The 22,501-nt window shown below is 34.4% G+C and overlaps 1 protein-coding gene and 1 long non-coding RNA gene across 3 annotated transcripts; both read right to left on the bottom strand.

Annotated features, from left to right (window-relative positions):
* Positions 1 to 2,481: 2,481 nt before the first annotated feature.
* On the bottom strand, positions 2,482 to 4,642 carry LOC145156882 (uncharacterized). The gene is made up of 3 exons (XR_013736959.1): positions 4,505 to 4,642; positions 3,692 to 3,789; positions 2,482 to 3,616 (listed from the first exon to the last, which is right to left on the bottom strand). It is a non-coding gene; the product is annotated as an uncharacterized LOC145156882 (long non-coding RNA).
* Positions 4,643 to 13,701: 9,059 nt separating this feature from the next.
* Positions 13,702 to 16,328, bottom strand: LOC145156880 (uncharacterized). 2 transcript variants are annotated; one of them, XM_079076103.1, is made up of 10 exons: positions 16,230 to 16,328; positions 15,779 to 15,931; positions 15,086 to 15,394; positions 14,936 to 14,969; positions 14,622 to 14,837; positions 14,435 to 14,524; positions 14,250 to 14,315; positions 14,078 to 14,169; positions 13,937 to 13,984; positions 13,702 to 13,857 (listed from the first exon to the last, which is right to left on the bottom strand). In XM_079076103.1, exons 3-10 carry the CDS (start codon positions 15,391 to 15,393, stop codon positions 13,740 to 13,742), a joined length of 972 nt encoding a protein of 323 aa, XP_078932229.1. In that variant the 5' UTR covers position 15,394; positions 15,779 to 15,931; positions 16,230 to 16,328; the 3' UTR covers positions 13,702 to 13,739. The 2 variants fall into 2 exon arrangements, with proteins under 2 accessions (XP_078932229.1, XP_078932228.1); XM_079076102.1 differs by lacking the exon at positions 16,230 to 16,328 and having other exon boundaries at positions 15,779 to 16,150.
* Positions 16,329 to 22,501: the final 6,173 nt, after the last annotated feature.

Here is a 22,501-nt window from a genome sequence, read left to right as displayed (position 1 = left end):
GAATACCCAAATAACATATGCGAGCTCTGATCACTCATGCAATAGAAGTTAATCATCTTATTCAGCTTATTTTGTATGTGACATGATAAAATAAAGCATAGTAATTAGTAAATGTAAAACTGATTGTAAGGCATGGCATCATGTTTGCAGTAACAACAGGATTTAGGAGGTAGCCTTATTAGCACTTCTTAAGTAGTATTGCATTAAACTAGTTTAACTAAAGATTATAGTTCAATGTAAAGCTGTAGAACCCTAGGCTGCACAAGAATCTTCAAATTAAGTTTTTACATATCGATCACCATAGACAAAATCATGTACAGCAGCTACCGCTACATGTTTAGGTTTGTGAAGTAACAATTCCTTTCATCATCTATATCTAATGAGGATTTACACTTGCTCATAGAAAGATCAATGTTCAAATGTATCGAATGAGGATTCCTTTCATCCGCCAAGTTTGATGGATCTGGCACTCCGGTATCCGATCCGACTCTTTATTGTAGCCTTGCAGGAGCTCTGCAATACTTAACATTCACAAGATCAGACATTACCTACGCCGTTCAACAAGTTTGTATGTTCATGCATGACCCGAGAGACTCACTTCACCGCTCTAAAGCGTATTCTACGCTATATCCTTGGTACTATGGATCATGGTCTACAGTTGTATGCTTCGTCATCACGAGGTCTCGTTGCTGACGCTGACTGGGCTGGTTGTCCTTCCACTAGACGTTTGACCTCCGACTATTGTGGTTCTTGGTCCAAATCTCCTATCTTGGTTTTCCAAACGACAGGGCACAATCTCTAGATCTAGCGTCTGAAGTAGAATATCGTGGTGTTGCAAATGCAGTTGCTAAGACGAGTTGGCTTCGTAATCTTCTTTGTGAGCTAATTTACCCACCACTCACTGCTACTCTGGTTTACTATGATAATGTCAGCGCAGTTTACTTGTCGTCTAAGCCGGTCCAACATCAACGCACCAAGAATATTGAGATTGACATCTACTTTGTGAGATAAAGTTGACTTGGATCAGGTTCGTGTTCTTCATGTACTGTCTTCGTCTCAATATGCTGGCATTTTCACCCAAGGGCTACCTTCTACTTTGTTTCTTGATTTTAGATCTAGTCTAAATGTCCATTCCAGATCTCCTGTTTAGACTATAAGGGGCTGTTAGCGCATATTTGTATTTGTATTGTGTATTATTGTTTATTGGGTTTGGCTTGTTAGCCCGTTAGTTTTAGTGATCCAATGTATGAAGCCCATTGAAGATTGTAACATAGGGGATTAAACTCAAAATGGTATAGATATTAATCAGGGATAAATTCTATAATTATTATAGATATTAATTCAAGATGTGGCTTATGAACAATACTGTATCTTGTATGAGCTGTCAACTTTAGTGGTTTAGTTGTGGCTTCAATACCAGGTTGTTTGGAGTTGGGCCTACATTTGGAGCATCGTCATCACCCTCCAATCTGTATGCTACACTTGCTTTGTTCTCGGGCCTTGCATCTGTCTTCTCCTTTTTTTCTACGAAACTTTCTTGCCCTCGATTGATCATCTTCATAATTTTTGTTTGGGAAAACTACCTCTCATCGGTCACACTATCATCGCACACACATACCATCACCTATGTTTTCGCGCACATAGACACACCGCTCGTCGGATGTTACACTTCCTACCCAAACTCAAATTTGTTTATCATCTATTACTTTAAGAAATACCATATTTAGCCCCTCAACTTTATAATTTGACATTTAATACCCTTAAATTAAGTTAATGTCAAATAACCATTTAAATAACATTTTAATTAGCAACAAAAATGTTTAGCCCGAATTCACGGATGTGACACCGTCACACCAAAATCAACTAAATGCATTTTATTGTGAATTAAGTAGTTTGGTACTTTGTTAATTTGTTAAGGACCTATATAAATTTGTTATAAATTTGGTAATTTGGTACTTTGTTCAATCGTTAAGGACTTAATTTATTTGTTATGAATTTGATAGTTTGCTAAATTGTTAGACTTAATGCATCTGTGACATAATTGTTAAGTACTAATTTGTTTTTTAGTTTGTTTTTTAATTTATATACTTAATTTGTAGGCAGATGTTAATGGTTATCTTCAAATCTGGGGACTGGATTACGCTGACAACTCATTAGCTGCGACATAGGAGTATTAGTGACACCAAGCAATAGCGACGAAGCCAAAACATGGCACCCTGGAGTATTAGCTACAAGTCAATTGCAGTGATTCATTAACGATGACATGTCATTGCTAATCCTCTTATTCCTAGTGGTGGTGCCAAAAATTCTCATCACATGAAAATCCCATCTTTTTGTGCTATTAATGTTTTAACAACGAATCATGATGTGTCAAAAATTAGAAAGTATAAGTTAAATAATTCTCTGAAAAAGAACAACGTACACCGATACACATAATAAATAATCTTGGGTCATTAGCTAAAACCATAACCCGGAATTACAAAAATACCATATCCACCATCACCATCCCTGTTGGCACCACTATTCTCTCAATAACATTCTCAATTAAAACCAAAATGTCGTTCATCACATAAAAGGAAGACAACTGATACCTGTTCCATATGAAGCAAAGAGGGGATACCAACCTAATTGTTTACACGATAGATTGAGAAAAAAAACAGATATTGATAAACGTTCAAACATATGAAAAGATAAAAACAAACAAAATAAAATAGTGGTAACAAGTCCATATCACTCATCTAGGAGAGTTACATTCAAACAATCTTGAGGGAAGTACCACAATGTTGAAGAAATACACCTACCTTTTCCAGGTGTATCAGTATCAAAAAATCTCCTGTATGGTGATGATGGGGTGGGCCATGACTTTGGTTTAACCACATCACCATGCTTCAAGAAGCTATGAAACAATGAATATTCTTCCATTGTCTTTTCACAAGGCACCCAATTCAGTTGATGAAAGTCTAGTCTGCGAAGCTTGTGAAGATCTATTGGCCAGTATTCCATTAAATAAAGGTTTTCATCCGAACTAATAAAATCAAAAGCCAAAGAGATGGACTTGATAAAATGTGTATGAAAAAACGTGAATTTAGGCAGCATAGGGTTGAGTCGCATTTCCCATACATGTGCCCCTGCTCGTGAATCATCTGTGCTTAGCATATATATCTTCCCCTTGAAAGGATGTAAATCATTAATCATAGAGAGGGAGACTGGATGAAACATGATTCCATGCTCCTTTACCTGCTATAGAAAACCATATTTTATATTTGAATCTCTTTAACATAACAAACACCCACCCATTTATCCAAGGTGAAAAGACAAGGATAGCCCTCATGTGTTGAATTTGTTCAGGATCAAAAACAACATCAAAGGGGACATCAGGGAAATGAAGTTGATGCCCTGTGATAATATTCACAAGCCAGATGTCACGGCCGAATAAAATCAAGTAACCACATGTTACTCCAATACATGTCCTATCAGTCGAATGGGGAAGAACTCGTTTCCTTCAAAGTCCTGAAGGTAGCAGCTACTCTTATCCACAAGCATGGCCATGGGTGGTCTGCACGCCATAAACCTCTTCCTGTTAGAGAGTGCGAGTGACCTCCATGACTTGCAAACTCTGCTAAATGAAACAAATTCAACAACTCCAAGTCGCATCATAACTGAATAAACCACATCATGGTTAAGATCTGACCAGTGGGGTATCCCACCCCTCTTCCTGCTAGATGCATCATACTTCTTGTTTCTAGTCGTACTCCTTCTCTTACCCATTACTATTAAAAATCACTTTATCTGCCCATTATTATACAAGATAATCAGTTTCATACCATCATAAGAGTTATGACCCAGGTGGTCAAATAAAACAAAAAACAAAACTATGGTATAAAGCAGAAAATGTTTCATGAATTTATCAGCAATTAGATATGAATTTGTACATCCCTATATGTCTGATCTAAACTATTAAAAAAAACATAATGAAAGAAAAGGATTAAAAGAAGCATGAAGATAACAATATAGATTTGTACATCAGTACATGTCTAATCTAAAATAAATCCCTAATATAAGATAACAATGTTACTTGCTTTTCTATTATTAATAAACAATAAGAACGAATACAATTACTCGATCACAGAGATGTAAACGAAAAACAAAGTTCTTGAACCAGCAAATTAAATTATGCTAACTTTTTTATAGCGGGTATCACTAAAACACAAATCAAATGATACTTATGCGAATTAAGAATGCAGAAACCAATAAAGTGATAAGCCACATGTCAAACTGATCAACTAACGATCAATTAATTGAATGAGTGTGACTAAAGCAGAAAAACCAATACTTCAAGAAACCATCAAGGTTTGAATTTGTATTGTAGATTACTTGAAGAAACCCCAAAACAATCTAAGCTCTGGTCTACTCAATAAAAAATGCAGAAAAAATAACACTTCAAGAAGAGCTGTAAGCGAATATTGAATTGCATGAACGTAAACCATTAAACCCTTAAAATTACCCGATTGAGTGCGGTAGACGATTTCTGTGGAATAATAAGCTTGAGCAGAGTAGAAGTCCAAAGATTATTGTGGCTTCAATAATAGCAATATATAGAAAGGTATTGTTTGCCAATTAAGCAAGTAATCGGTAATGCCTATAGCCTTATAGGCCTCGTGGAACACGAAATCTCCTGCTGCTGCTTGGCTCCATGACAAATATATAACATAATAAAAAGAGTAAATTACATGAATGGTCCTTGTGGTTTGGGTTAATCTGTACGTTTGGTCTTTAACTATTTTTAACTCAGAGATCCTTAGAATATGCTTTTGTTGCGTCTTTGATCACTGCCTTACACATAAAAACTATTTTACGCTTACTTTTTTTTATTATCTAATTTGTTATTTAATGGAAAAGTTATTGCATGTATTTTTCGCCCTCACTCATCACCAGTGGCGGAGCCATAAATTTTGATACATAGGTACAAACATTGTCAATATATATTTTATGTAGCTATCTTATCTTAGGTATTAAAAAACATGGTACAATTTCTTTAGTTGGGGATGTTGTAGTACCTCCAACGCCCCATGTAGCTGTGATATCCCTAATTTCACGGCTAGAAAAGATCGATTTGTTTATGCTTTATTTTTTATAATCGAAGTATCTTTGTTTGGAGAATAATATTGCGGAATTTGTTCCAAAAAATATGATAATGATATTATCAAAGCATTTCCGAAGAAATGTATTTTAATTATATTAAAAACGTTGGGATATCATTGTCAATACATTACATAAGCATAAACAGAAATAGTACAAACCTTACAAATATCTATTATTCTAATGACCTATAATCCATACATCTCTCATCAGATCAACACTCATGTGCTCTTTTGCCACTAGGGTTGTAAGTGAGCCGAGCTACTCGTGAGCTACTCGGGATCGACTCGTTAAAAGCTCGACTCGAGATCGAATTAAACGAGCCTGATCCGAGCTCGAGCCTAAATATGAGGCTCGTTTATTAAACGAGCTCGAGCCGAGCTTCAATCAATGGGCTCGCGAGCCTAAACGAGCTTAAACGAGCCTATATATATATATATATATATATATATATATATATATATATATATATATATATATATATATATATATATATATATATATATATGTGTATATATATATATATATATACACACACATACATACATACATACATACACACAAACACACACACACACACACATATATATAATATACATAGAGGCTCGTTTAGGCTCAATTAGGCTCGCGAGCCCACTAAATTGTTCACGAGCCGAGCTCGAGCTTGGTCAGGCTCGGGCTCGGCTCGGCTCATTTACACCCCTATTTGCCACTACCTGTAATACAAGAAACTGAGTGGGTCAGGCTTGGGAGTTTGGTGAGCACATAGGGTTTTCAACCCACAATAATTAAGTTCATTAATTTCATCAAATCATTCAACCTGATTACTCATTCTCGTTATCCTCAGTTTCTATTCCTAAAGCATCTAATTTAAGGGACCTAGCCTAAGGATTATCATCGGGATGGACAACACTGCTTAGGGGATTCCTCGGCAATATATGTCAGAAAGGCAACCATGAGGGGGATGAAGTACACCTGGTGAACACGTAGTTTAAAAACACCTATAGCCTACGAGCCTGCTAGCGTTCCACTGGACTGTCTAGAATAGCACGTGATCGTCATCTATACTCCGCTAGATGACTGGATCAGTTTAAACGTTGAGGTCTCTCATCATTTATCTCATCATCTATATCATCTACCCATCTTTACCCATCATAATCATAGGTATAAAATACATATACAGTTTAAATCAAATAAAACATGTATATTTTGTTCATCCAGCATAGATATCAAGAACACAGATAATATACACACATAGAATGTAATTTATATTAAATATTTCATATCTATGTGTAAGATGAAAGTAACTATGTGTGACAAACGCCAATTTTTGGTCAAACAAAGTCAATAAAAGTCAACCAGGTCAACTCAAATCGTATTAGAATTTTAGGAGAAATGTGATATTCTCTAATGTTCTAATGTACCATTGACAAGTTATAATACAAAGTACCTCTCTGGTTTTCCTCTACTTGATACTTGATTTTATAATTTGGCGACACCCTTAATTAAATAACGGGCATGTTTTGGAAATGTTTTTGTAACATCCCATTTTTCGAGTCCAAAAATTTTGATTTTTTTATATAACGACTTAGAAAACATTCATAAGAAAATATCATGAAGTCATATCATTTCGTAAAAACCATAATCTCATGTCTGAAAATCATATCGTAAAAGTAGTAACAATGTCAGAGTACAATCCCAAGAAATCTCATAATGCGGAATCCAGTGTGTGTATGATGTGCAGCTACCGCGCCGGCTCCTTCCCCTTTGCTGAAGAGGTACCTGAAACAAAACTGAAAACTGTAAGCACGAAGCTTAGTGAGTTCCCCCAATCGTACCACATACCATACAATCATATAACATACATACTGTCGGGAAATTCTGGGGTGCCGGACCTACCCGGTACGGCCATTCTGGGGTGCCGACCTACCCATGTCAAGCCATTCTGGGGTGCTGACCTACCCGTGTCAAGCCATTCTGGGGTGCTGACCTACCCATCGGTCCTAACAACCGAACCTCGGGGACTATTCCACCCCTACTGCTACTATCACATATATCATAACATGAACATATTATCATACATATCTGGGGTGTCCGAACTACCCTTCGGTCCTAACAACCGAACTTGGGGACTATTCCCCTCCTACTACCACTATCACATATAACATATCATGCCAACATATAAACATATCATAACATATTGTCAGACATATCTGGGTTGTCCGACCTACCCTTCGGTCCTAACAACCGAACTTGGGGACTATTCTCCCCCTACTACCACTATCACATATAACATATCATGCCAGCATATAACATATCAGGTAGTAGCAAAACTAGATGAATATCACAAAGACAATCATCTAACATACAACTCCTACTGGTGGGCCGACATTGTGGCCGTAGACCCACCGCTACTGAAAGGTAACTCACCTTGAACGAAGCTGCTGATAATCTACGCGGGGAAAGTCTCTGTCTGCTGCTGCTCCGAAAATCCTCCGGCTATAATCCCCACAAAACACTTAGTCAGAGTCTGATATCTATTCTCAGGGTAAAATGACCATTTTACCCTGACCAAGTCCAAGACAAAGTCAAAGTCAACTTCCAGTTGACCCGACTCGCCGAGTTGGGCCGCCAACTCGTCGAGTCCCTATCCTTTCATCTGTCCTTCTTCACGCCTCTACTCGTCGAGTTTGGCAACGACTCGACGAGTTCTCCTTCTAGAACAACCCCAGATAAACCTTCATCCGACTTGCCGAGTTGTATGAACAACTCGTCGAGTTCATCCTCAAGAGTTAGGAGATTGCCTTGGACTCGCCGAGTCTGTTCATGTACTCGCCGAGTCCTATGAACTCCAGGACTATGGCTTATCCCAATACGTTGGGGTCACTCCTCCGGACCCTCTAAAACCTTTCCAGCACTCCACTGGGTCTCCTTGACCCATAACAGAAAAGGGGAGTCTAACCTCGGACTCGTCGAGTCCCAAGAACGACTCGCCGAGTCGATACAGTCCAAGTCTTATTTCTTCGATTTCTGGTGTACAACTCTTGTCCAAATGATAGATCTAGGTCCCTAAACTCGATCTAGCACGTAAAGTTACAAACTTTACGTGCATGCATGGGACTTTGAGTCTAAAAGGCTCTAAAAGAGACTCTTGGGTTGCATGGGGGCTTCCATGGGTGCAAAAGCAGCCCCTTTCTGCCTTGTAATTCCTCCATGGACCTAGATCCGAAGCCTCAACCCCCAACCATGCTTGCAATCATGGTTGGTTACCAAGAATGGCTTATAAAAGCCCTAAATCTCCCCAAAAAGGGATCTAGCAAAAGAACAAGCAATGTATCGACTTTATACCTTCTGTGAACTGCAAATGGTGCACAAACTTGAACTCTCTTGGTCTCCTCTTGATTCCTCTAGGCTTTTCCTTCTCCTTTGAGTTCAAAATCACCAAAAAGCACCACAAATGCCTTAGCTCTTTATACAAACGGCTAGGGTTTGCTATGGGGGTTTTCTGGAAGCAATAGGGACGAAGGGTGGCTGAATGAGATGTTTAAATACGGTGCAAACCCTTAGATTAGGGTTTTTTCCAGTCAGAGCCTACTCGTCGAGTCTGAAGCCGACTCGACGAGTCCGTCATTTAAATCCCGAATCAAATCCGTTTCTACTCGACGAGTTGGTCCTTCAACTCGCCGAGTCCCAGACTAAAAATGCAAAATACTTAAATAAAATACATACCAGGAACCAGGTGCTATAGTTTTGGATTAAAGGGCTTTATCTTATTCTTCAATAGTAAGAATTCACATATTCTTGACTTCCCATTTTAGAACTTCCGGGAATACACATCCCTATTATTGGGTTTGTGTTTTGAAACTATCCAACATATATTTGATTGTTAGTTGCCCGTATGAGGATTATTTGTGTATTCATGCAATTATATTTTTCAGAAATGCATTTGGTTGGTATAAAGCTAAAATGCTTATTTAGAGAAAAGAGATTTTGGCATCCTACTTATTGCATGCATGCATATCATACTAGGATGGATGTGACTTTGTGGTCCCGGGTAACCAATGCACAGTTGTTTATTTGTTTGTTTGTTTTTTAGTATATTTCTAGATAATCCTCATGTACACGAGTAGAGACTCGCCACCCCTCGTGTGGCCTAGGTTGGATGGCCCTAGTTCCTTGTTTGTAGATGTAAGGCCGACTCGGATCTGTCGTGCATTCTTCACACCCGACCATCATTATTTTTTTGTCGGATGTGAGTACAAAAGTTGGTTGTCTGTCATGAGTTCTGTAACACCCTGTTTATTTATTAAATAAATAAACAAGTTAATGAATGAATAATAGCCCTAAAATAAATAATTATATATAAAAGGATGGTCTCGAAGAGCTAATTGTCACAATTTTAGAAGTCGGGGGTTAAAATGTAATTTTCAAATTAGTCTGTAAAGAATTTTGGAGGTTGAGGGTCGTTTAGTAAATTATGGGCTTATTATGAAAAGGAATTATGGAAGAAGGAGCTAAATAGTAAATTCTGGACTTCATTTGAAAATAAATGTTGAGAGAGGGGCTACTTGGTAAAAGTTGGACTTCATTTGTAAAGGTTTTAAGAGGCAGGGTCCAAATGGTAATTTATGGGTTCACTTTGAAAGAAAAAGGGAAGGGAGGGGATAAACTTGTCATTATGGAGGTAAGTTTGAGGGATCGGGGTATATAACCCGTCACCCCTCCCGCTTCAAACCCTAACCCTAAAGGAAGTGCCAGCCGCCACCCTCTCCACCCTTATATCTCCCCACCAGCACCGCCACCATGCTATTCCGATCAGTCACCGGCGACAAGGACCACCAAAGCCTACACCGCAAACTGTTGGCGCTGGCGAGACGGTGCACTGCTGCTACTTCTTTGCCGATAATGACAAGGACCGCCGGCGGGAATTCCTTCATCTGTTGCCACTGCTACAGCTCGCGCCGTCGCCGTATGGATTGTTTCTGTGGCTCCGGTCATTGGTCGCCACCCCGAAGGGGGCTATCGTGTTCGAGTGACACTGTTTCAGCCGTCGTAAACGTTGTTTTTCCGCCGCTGCTGCCGCCTTCATGAGTTGCTGCTGCCAACGCCGCCCACCACAGGTGGGTGTTGGGTTCGTTTTCCGAGCAAGGGATGCCGATGTCGTTGCTGCTTGAATGAGAAACAAAAGAAACCACCGCCACCACCGAGAGGTGGTGGCTGCCATACCAAAACCATTGCCGACGCCGCCGTGAGCCACCTGGTGGGTGGCTGGAGTGGATATTGTCACAGGAAGTGTATGTATATGTGTTTTGCTGGCCGGAAAATAGAGAAGAAAACCACCGCCACCACTTACCACCACCGGCCACCACAAGGTGGCTGTGTGTGTGTTTATTTCCCTTTTAGTGCGTTTATTTCTGGGTTGTAAATGTAATTTGAAAATGAAATAATAAAAGAAATTGAAAACCACCACCTTAGGGTGGTGGTTGCCGCCACCGGCCGCCGTGTCGGGCGGCGGTGTGCTTGCCTCGTTGAGTTCGATTCGTTTAGGGTGCTTGAAACCCTAATGGGCCTTGTAAGCCCTAATGGACCCTAATTGACCCAATAAAACCCTAATGGGCTTAATGATATTCTAGTGGGCCTAATAGGCCCAATAAAGCCCTAATTGACCTAAAAGCCCAACAAATTGATAAATGATCTATTATTTGGGTTGGAAACCCTAATTAGGGTTTGGAAAACCCTAATGCCAATAAAACCCTAATTTGGGGAATTAACCGGGACACACGGGAATTATTTGATAACTTGAAATATTAAATAATAATCATTGGCAAAAATTAATCTAAGTAATATTGGACTTAGTGGATTAAGTCCTTAATGGGTTAAGTAGGAAACTTAACCCTAATCATCATTTTATGTGAAACCCTAATTTCACTTGGGCCTCAAGTTGGGCCTTTCTATTGGGCCTTGATGAATGGGTTATTAATGGGCCATCCAAAGTCAAGCAATTGGACTAGAATTATTTAATGGGCCTAGGGTAAGGCCCATGTAAGGGGTTTGGGCCCAATTTGGAAAATTGGGCCATAGATGGTCCATAGTTTGGGCCTTAATGATTATATGATGTTGGGCCTTAGAATTAGACCATGTATAGGCCTGAGCCCAATTTGGAAAATTGGGCCATGTCTTGGGCTTTGATTCCTAATTGACTTTGGGCCTATGGATTGGGCTTTGGGCTTGCATAAAGCCAAGCTTGGGGTAATGTAGTAATTGTCCAAAGTATGTACTCATGGTTATGTAGTGGAACCCAATTATTAATTGGGTGTTATTTTGGTGTTGACAGTTCGGGAATCTGTCATCCAGCAGCTGGGGTTGAGTCTGCAGGACTTCAGCAGTGTGGGATTGTGTCTACGGGACTTCAACAGTGTGAGGTGTGTTACCTTCCAGTAAGAGTGGGTCTACGGCCACAATGTCGGCCCACTAGTAGAAGTTGTTTGTTAGATGATTGTTTTTGTGATAATTATCTGGTGTGTTGTTATCTGATATGCTTTATGTGCTAGGATGCTATGACATATGTGTTAGTAGTGGTAGGGGTGATATAGCCCCTAGTTACCGGTTGAAAGATACTGAAGGGGTGGATAGTACCCATGCATGCCTAGCAGTATGATTATGATATGTTATTATGTGATAGTGGTAGGGGTGAAATAGTCCCCGGTTATCGGTTGAAAGATACCGAAGGCAGTTACCGGTTGAAAGATACCGAAGGGGTAGACATAACCCATGCATGATATGTTATAATGTGATCAGTATGCTTATGATATGTTATTATGTGATAGTGGTAGGGGTGAAATAGTCCCCGTTTACCGGTTGAAAGATACCGAAGGGGAGGTTAGTTCCCGGTTACCGGTTGAAAGACACCGAAGGGGAGCCCAACTCCCAGTTATGCCAGACAGATATCGGTTGAAAGATACCGAGGGATAGGCATTATGTGGTATGTGGTATGATGGGGGAACTCACTAAGCTTCGTGCTTACGGTTTTCAGTTTTGGTTTCAGGTACTTCGTTTTCAAAGGAAAGGAGTCGGCTTGATCGCAGCGCATCACACTATGTTTTCCACACATGAGATCTTTGGGATTATACTCTGATATGGTTTTATGATAATATGTTTTGATTATTGACACTTTGGTTTGACATGAGATATTAATATGCATGTTTTATACTGTTGGTGTTATATAATAACTTAATTAAAACGAAATTTTTGGTCTTGAATTTTGGGATGTTACAAGTTCTTTACATCTGATATTTGTTGTAGGTTGGACTTTAAGATTGACAAGGGGTTGGGAGTAGTTGCATACATTGCATCTTGATTATTTGGGATTGATTTTGTTTTACCCTTTTTGTACATTTTGGGACTTACTTGTCTTTTTTGGAAATATAAATGTTTTAAGAAAACCTTATGGGTATATGAAACCCCTTTTTGTCATGTTTGGATTTTGAACCCGAGTCAGTACATATGCTTCTTGGATGTTTTTGAACCATTGAATTTAGTAAATTGGATTTCTATCCTGATTTAGCTCACATGAGTATTTATTTGTTTAATTACTTCTATTTTGGATTTTGATTATTGAAAGGTACTACTAAAAGTACAGTCACTTGGTATTGTTTATTTGACGAGTGAAGTTTGTATGGAAATTGTCATAAATTACAATGCACTTTGTTAAAATATATGTTTTTGCCCCCAAATTGGTAATTGTTGTTTTGAGAAGGTACGGGTTATACATTGGTGTATGATCCAAAGTGTTCATTTATACATTGTTCATAATACTTAACCCTGAGATCATACTCACTAGGTTTCCCATAGTCTATCTCACTTGTTCATAATAATTTTGCAAGTTAGTAGAATTTGTCAGAAGCTTAGGAGACTCGTAAGCTTTGAATATTTAGAAGACCTTTGGTTTTAATGTTTACATAAACCTTATTTTGATATCTGTTGTGACACTCTCGCAAGAAAAGTTTTTATTAAACCACTAAATGTTTGGAAATTTTTAATTGTGACCGCTCTTGTACTTTGGAAAATATTTTGATTTAAACTTTGAGACTATTTTTCTACAACTAAAACTATGAAAATATTTTAAAGGAAATTACTAAAGGCTATTTTAGATAGACTCATGCGAGAGGTGTTACATATAAAAAATCACATCAGCAGTATTCGAGTTTTTCTTCATTTTTAACGAAATTAATAATGTTTATAGTATACATTCACCAAAAATATTATCTCCCACAAAGGTCACAAAACAATCATAATTAAACCATATTACTGTTATTAAATGATAATATATCATATGATGGTTACAATATAATGTTGAACACAACTAAAATCACTCATACTTTATAACCATGAGTAGATAACAAGCAACTTGTATTATATTATAGAAAGACATATATATATAAGAAAACAAAAATGTAGCATCTATTTTGAACAATTTGACTACATTTCAAACAAAAAGTTAAAATAACCTTGTCAGATTTGAAAAGAATAAAGAGTGCAATAATCTAATGAATATGAAATTAATTTGTTGTAAAGAGCATTAATGCAATCTAAAACAGATATCATCTCAAACATTGATATGACTCAGGAAACCATCGAGACAAGACTGTGTACTTTGTTTTCACAAACAACGCAAACAAAGCATAGCATGGAAGATGCAACACTGCAACCATCCAGTACCTGCATTTCATCATATCATGTTTGGTTAGCCAGTAATAATGAAATGATTTTTTTTTTTATATAATTAATATGTACATACCACATAGGAGCATATGGGGCGGATACATCAAGGAAAGGGTATGGCCACCTGGAACAAATCATAAGCACGTAAAACATTATGTACTTTTGAAATTAATCAAGATTTATTTATTTAACTTAATGATGTTTTGTATATAATTACCATGTTTCAACAAAGGCATGGACAATCCACTCGAAGATCACATATAACACAGTGAACAAGATAAAATATGAAATTCTGAACCATGGGAAACGCTGAAACAAGAGTCTCATTTCAATTTTTAAACTTCAGATGAATTAAAAAAAAAAAACAAATTAATGATGAAGAAATTTACCAAGCTATTCATGGCCATGTCTCCTAGCACCAAAACAAGATTAAGTGAATGAACAACAACTGTTAACTGGTTTTAAGAAACAACAACAACAACAACAACAACAACAACAACAACAAAATCTTTAAACCCCATAACAAAACTCTCAAATCACAAACAATGGGTGTAAAGTAATTATAAAGACTTACAAAACTCATTTCATAATCTGAAATGCTAATAAATGGAAAGATTACAAGCCAGTAAACACCATCAGTCAGCATCACTGCCCCAGCAGTAATCTGTGAAGGAAAAATTAAGTAAGTTTCAGATGAGATTGGTTTCCAAAGGGGTAATTTAATATTGGCAATTTGGCATATTATTTTAAAGTTAAAGTACCTGAAATACAATTTGAAAAATGTATCCCCAAATTGCAGCAGTTTGTGAGAAATAACATTCCTCTTGAAGATTTACTGGTTTCTCCTTTCCTGCATGGTTGAGAGGCATATAGATTCCAATTCCTTGCTCTGTATCTATCATATCTTTGCTATGAGCATTATACATCTTCTTCTTGTCCTTCCGGAAACATCCGGAAGCAGATAGCACCGATCCAAACTAAACGGAAACAACAAATGAAAAACCACGTCAAAGAAAATGATGACACTTGAATAAAGTTCAACCAACATGAATTGATTAAGTGACAATTTAAATACCAGAAAATAGATTGTTGTCAAAATCAAAGTCCACCTGAACACAACACAATTTGTAAGTTGGAGACATAATTATAAAAAAGCAACAACTCATTCTCATTGCAAGTTTGTGGTAATAGTAGATGGAAATGGAGATAATAATGAGTTGCTTACTGGGTATAATAGTAAAATAAGTTGGTGCCATGAGTAGCGACATCAGCAATGGAAGCAGCTAAAATCAAGCAAAATGCAATCATTCTGAAACCCATCAACCAAAAAGGGCTTAGTCCTTTCAGACATGGCATCCATGATTCACCATCATACAGAGAAGAAGCTCTTTCTGTGTTGTCTGAACCTTCATATTTCCAGATCAGTATTGATGCTGTGATTGTGGAGGTAAACACTGATGATAAACAGAGCAAGAAATCCCAGGTCAACCAGTAACTCGGGCGAGTAGTGTCACCGGAAAATACAACCTCCATCCTACACGACACATAACATAGTGTTTAACAACTTTGGGTATTTAATTTAGAAAAGGATTTGATTGATTTGTTTTGCAACATTTGATTCATCTGATCCTACCTACTATAACCTTCAAGTTAACATTTTATTATACCACGATCTAAATTCAAGATTGAGAAATTAACAAGCTAAATGCATATAGCAAGATTGAGAAATTAACAAGTAAAACACCCAGATGAGATGAGATAGATAGATAACAGGCCAATGGCCATTTAACCATTTACACACACAACACGTTCCCAAATAAAATAATTCCATTGCATCTGCGTGCGATTATCTAAAGCAAAGCCAAAGCCATAGAGATAGAAGATGATGACATGAGAAATTGAAACCGGTTGTACGTACCTTGGAGAGGAATTAAAACAAACACTTGGACTGCATCTTCTGCTTAGTTCTCTATGAATCAAAACCACCAAAAGGATTTGTAATTTGGAGGACAGCTGCTAAATCAAATGCTAATGGTGGAAGAAAAGTCGGGGTTTCCTTCTCCTTCGAGAACTGTTGTTAACTTGTTATTAGATCGAAGAAATCATGTGTTATAAAATTAAGGATGCATATGAATATTCTGACAATATTTTGTGCACGTGTCATAACGAAGATAGATGCGTATGAGTCATGCATAATACTTTAATCAGGATTCATGACTTTCATAATAAAAGCCAAATAACAATGATGGATCATATCCATATCTCACTGTGATTCCTTGCTTCCTTTATAAAAAAAAAAAAAGTGTTACTTTATTGAATTTAATACATGACGTAAAGGTCTATATGGTCAACCGTCAAAAGGGTCATACTCTTCATCATAAACAGAACGTGGATCGGAAGATCAAGATCAATTTGCAATCGCCCAACACAGAAATACCATATTTCTTTTCTAGCAAACCAGATTGTGCTTATTGAAGACCAAAAATTTGGGTCCTTAACTAAACGACTCTTAAATCTAGAGCCCGCAAAAATAGACCTAACCCACCAACCCCACCTCAACCCAACCTAAAAATAGCATGTTGGGTTGAGAATTTTCAACCCATTTAGATTAATAGGTCAATCCGTCTAACTCGTTTAATTAAATAGGTTGGATTTGGTAAAAGTTATCAACCCGTTTTCAACCCACCAACCCATTTAACTTTAATATATATTTAATTTATTATTTATTTTAAATATTACCATGTACTAATCTAATTATTAATTTATAATTACAATGTTGTATTGTTATTTATTTTTTTAAATTGCAATCATAATTCTTATCTTTTTTCTTATACCGACAACACTAGTCACTCTTCAAAATCACTTCGAACTTCGAAATTACGTATCTTTAATGTTAATTAAACAATTTCTTTGTATTTGTGAATTATGATTGTGTTTTTATTATACTTTGAAAGTTTATTTAAGTTTAAACTAATTTAATTGGTGTAATCTTTAGTTATTTTATTTACTTTTATATTTTAAATGGGTTAACTCAGGTTTAACCAATTTATTTAATAGATTGAGTTGGAAATTACATAAACGGGTCAGCCTGGTGACAATCTATTTATCTGAAAGGTTAGATAGGGTTGAAAATATTCATTCATTTAAATAAAAATATTGGGTTGGATTGAAATATTCAACCCAAATAATAAATGGGTTGAACCCGAGCCCAACCCAGATCGACACATTGTCGGCTCTACTTAAATCATGTGTTTTCATATAATTATATAGTTTTTTTGTTAAAATAATTATATAGCAAACCAGATTGTGATTATATATATATATATATATATATATATATATATATATATATATATATATATATATATATATATATATATATATATATATATATTTATTGAAAAGTATTGCTAGTTAGCTAAGGATAAAAATACATATGATTATATATATATATATATATATATATATATATATATATATATATATATAGAAAAGTATTGCTAGTTAGCTAAGGATAAAAATACATATCGTTATAATGGATCTTAATTTTGAGTTTCACAAATGTTATTATACTAGATTATAACCCGCGTTAAACGTGGTGAAACGCATAAAAAACATACAAATGTCTACATATATTGGATAATAATTTTAAAATGAATTATGGTTACTGGTATTATTGAAATGTATAGAAGATACATTGAAATCGACAAATATCTATAATCGTTGAATGACCTCTTCGCAGACAACATTTTTTGTTTTATTAGTTGAACGACATTCATCGTCACATATGAGTACCTTTAAAATCATAGATAATTACATTAGTTTAACTTGACGAAAGATTGATGGGTAAAACATTAGGGACAAGACTTTTAGCTTTTTTTCTTGAAGAAAATGAATCGTCACTTGAATCAATCGTTTTGTCTTAGTGTTATTGTTGCTTATAAAAGTTAAATATAAATATATAGGCATATTGGTAAATTTTATTATTCTATGAGGAAAGTAATAATTATAATGGGGCAACATTATCTAAGAAATAAATACTTGAAATATTTTTGAAGGGAAAAAATCGGGATCATTAAAAAAATTTATATAAGGAAAATACAAAATTTAGATTGTGTGAAATTATGGATGAAATTACTGACGAATATTATTTTTTAGGGAATTGTGTATAATACTATGACAAAATTAGAAATATGTACATTTGTTGTGTAAATTTATAAATTTTATTGTTACTATATAAAGGTAAACAAAGTAAGTTGGTATGTTATACAAAAAAAAAATTAATCACTTTGTTTTTTTGTTTTAGTGTTAATGTTGTTTATGAAATCGATATATATATATATATATATATATAGAGAGAGAGAGAGAGAGAGAGTTAGGTTCAGGTATTCAAAGTAATTATTGTGTTATTGTATGCATAAATATAGGCCAATCAAAATTTAAAATAAAAATAAATAATTAAATAAATAAATAAGGGTAAATAGGTAATTTGATAATTAGTTTCCACAAATAATATCCTATAATTATGGTAACCATTGACTTCAGCTACCTAGGTTTTCTCCATCCATCGTCGGCTTTTTAAAACCACCTCCAATGTAAACTGTAACCCTAATCAAACCATCTCCAGCCGTCACCTCCATCCTTATGCCTCCCACCACCGGCCGCCACCCTACCCTCTTGCTCCTCCGACCACCGTATCCACCGCCATGTCGAGGGTTGTTGTTGCTATCTTTTCGTGAAGGCTGAAGACAGAGACCGACGAGGGGATACGCCATTTCAGTCGTGTGTAAGGAGGAATGCACCACAGCCGCCTGTCGTTGCAGTTGCTGCCACTCGGAGACGCGTCCATCGTCGGACGCCGCGACCTTCTTGCCTGAGAAGGGAGCTGTGGAGGAGCCGCTGCCATTGGTCGAAGTCCGCTGCCATCATTCTTCTTATTCTCTTCTTCCGCTAGCTGCCACCTGTGTCAATGACCTTCTTCTTATATGTAAAGTACAAAGTGAAGGTAGTTTGTCACTATTTTCATATCAAATTTACTTCTTCTTATATGATAAAAATCAATTTGTTTATGTAGATGATTCAATGGATGATATTGGTGAGATTTCAATTCTATTGGAATGGAATCACGAATTCCAATTCTGTTGGAATCACAGAAGTTGATGCTTGAAGAACGGACCACAAAATTGAAAGTGATTCTAACCAACAATATTCTTTTAGAATGTATTAGTTTCCTTGTTAGATTTTGATGTTTTCTTTCCCGTTTTAAAAGTTTTTTTAGTTTTATTCTTTAACAATAAATGTAATTCTTAACAATTGTTACCCGTATTCTATAAGAAATAATGTATTTTTGTTTTTATTCTTCAATTGATTGTTCAAGAATTTGTTATTCTACAAGAAGTTTTTAAAGTCATGATCAATAAATAGGTTCAAGAATATTTTTATTATTTATGGTTCAAGAATATTTTTATTTTTGAATATACTCATAAACATATTCTGTCAGAATGTCCGAATTAAAAGAATTATAATTCGTAAAATCGGATTTTTTAAATTAATAGAATCTATGATCCCTTAAAAAATGCAATTTTCCTTTATTAAATCTATATTAATTGACTAAATTACCCTTGTAATTAATTAAGATGATATTTTTCAATTATATTTAATTCAATAATATATATTAATCACTTTCTTAAAATAAGTAAATTTGATTGGCTCACATTTATACATACAATAACATAATAATTACTTTGAATAGAATAACCTAAGCCTATATATATATATATATATATATATATATATATATATATATATATATAGAGAGAGAGAGAGAGAGAGGCATATTGGTAAGTTTTATTATTTTATATGAGGAAAATAATAATTATAATGGGGCAACATTATCTAAAAATAAATGCTTGAAATATTTTTGGAGAAAAAAAATTGGGATCATTAAAAAATTTATACATGGAAAATACAAATTTAAATTGGGTGAAATTATGGATGAAATTAATGACGATTAAATTGGTAGATTATGATTGAATCCATTTGGAAAGTTTAAATTTGATAAAGAAAACACATAAGTTATCAAAATAATTTTTTTTATGAATATAAGGAAAATACATATTTAAATTTGATAAATGAACGCATAAGAAATAAATGTTTAAAATATTTTTGGAGGGAAAAAATCGGAATCATTAAAAAAATTTATATAAGTAAAATACAAATTTAAATTGGGTGAAATTATAGATGAAATTAATGAGGATTAAATTGGAAGGTTACGATCGGAATCCGATTTTGGAAAGTTTGACTTTTATAAAGAAAATGTGTAAGTCGTCAAAATATAAAATTTTAAACGCGAGGGAACATAGTAAAAAATACATATAAAGTTATAAAAAGCTGACACGATAAGAAAATAAGATAAAACAACATAAAAAAATTATCCTAATAAATAAGAATCATTTTGCAACATGTTATTTTCTTATTCATTTTGCCACATGACAATTTTAGGTATTTTTTAATTAACTATTTTCCAGTTGTCATTATTTTATGTTTTTCAATTATCTAAAAATGTTACTTAATTAATTATATTGTTATATAAGCATAAACATTCTAATTAGACATTTCTTCCATAATAAGGTTACTTAATTTAAACATATATTAACAACCAATATACCATTTTTCACTGTATTAAATATTGACAACTATTTCATTTATTCAAATAAAGTCATAGAGTATAATTTATAGAATGTTAAATGTTATATGGATTTAATTTTAGTATATCATCAATGAAAATTCTTTTCTACATCATGATTGGTTTATTTTAAACTGATTATGAATATAAGTGCTAGTTTTTATGTTTGTTTTTATTTATTTGGTATTCGCAAGAACTTTGCATTAGACTTGGCACAACTTTGAATAATTTTGGTATATCATCAATGTAATTTGGTATATATCTTTCTATTATATGAAATATCAAATAATGACATTTCATTACTATTGTGAAAATTTAGTTTATATATTGCATTTTTACTAATGTTAACGGCCTTATTTTTTTTCTAATAATCGTAACGCTTTTACTAATTGTACTTTTTACAAATCTCTTAATATCTTATAATTTTTTACCTTACTTTATAATTTTTCATAACTATGCTATTTTCAAGATTGATTGTCTTAAATACGAAACGTTGTTCACTGATTTCGACGAAAAAGGGTTTCCCATGACCGAGATATGACCTTTTAAAGACAGGGATATATTAGGGAAAAAATGTTGAAATAAGAGCTTTGGCTTTTTAAATAAAAAACCACATACACACATTGCTATTAACTAAATATGTTAAAAACAAAATAGAAATTACAATGCACTATGTATCCACTTAATACGATTACAACAACTCAAAATAAATTTAGAAATTGCAATTCAAAACATTATAGATTAAAGTCAAAGTACATTGCTATTAACTAAATCTGTTAAAAACCAAGAATTATGGGCAAATATGTCAAATTAATAGAAGTATAATATTGATAATTAAAAACACTGAACGGTAAATGGTAGTTTTCAATCATCAACTACCGTGCAATCCATACAATCTCAGAAAAATTTAATTATGTAAGACACATATACATACATACAGTTAATCAAAAGTCACTATGCTTTTCTAATCAAGATTGAAAAACTAATACTAACATTTATAATCAAGATTATCCATGCATTTAAAGATCACATTCAAATACAACACTAATGAGAATCAAAAAATCGAATACAATTCATAAAAATGAAGAACATCATATTAAAGAAGTAACTTGGATGACGAACGTGATGCTGCAAATGGTGATGTTGTTCGAACGTGATGTTCTAAAGAGTCTGGAGAAAACATAGTGTACGAACAACAACACATGATTTATACATAACTTTCAACAATGATTATGGAGAGGATATCAAATTTCGAATTATTTGATTCTTTGAAATTGAGCGAAAATATCCAGTAATCTTGTAGATACGTTTTATATAATAGATATGAATTGAAAGAATATACGAAAGGTGCCAGCTAACAACGTGATTTTAATTAGGAATGAAAGAAATTTACTTTCAAAAATTATTATAAGACTTAGTGAGTTGAATACATTCCTTTTATAAATGACGTTAACATTAAATCACTTAGTCAAGCTTTCAAATTTAGTCAATATTAATTTAATTCTACTTTATTTTAGGATGACATCATCAAAATGATACAAGGGTTGAAATTAGTCAAGGAAACTCAATTAATGGTCTTATTGTTGAAGGTGTCAGGTTCCTCTTTTAATATATATATATATATATATATATATATATATATATATATATATATATATATATAAAGATTTTGGATTGGAATTATGTTTAATTGATTGTTGATTGAAATACAAACGAATCTTTATAAATTAGACGAAAACAATGACTTATATAAAAACTCATATTATCAGACCAGAGATAGTTACCAAAATAATAATAATAATAATAATAATAAAATAAATAAAGACATTCTGCTTTTAGGATTTTTCAATAAATATGCAAATACTTCTACTTGGAAAAGATGTTACATTACCATGAGTAGGTCGAGTAGGTCGTTTATTTAGTTAGTTTTTTGTGTTACGTATTACTTTATAAAAT

This window comes from Lactuca virosa, chromosome 2 (assembly GCF_052849685.1).
Source record: "Lactuca virosa cultivar CGN04683 chromosome 2, Lactuca_virosa_CGN04683_v6, whole genome shotgun sequence".
Lineage (NCBI taxonomy): Eukaryota > Viridiplantae > Streptophyta > Magnoliopsida > Asterales > Asteraceae > Lactuca > Lactuca virosa.
This window is presented reverse-complemented; position numbering and strand designations above follow the sequence as displayed.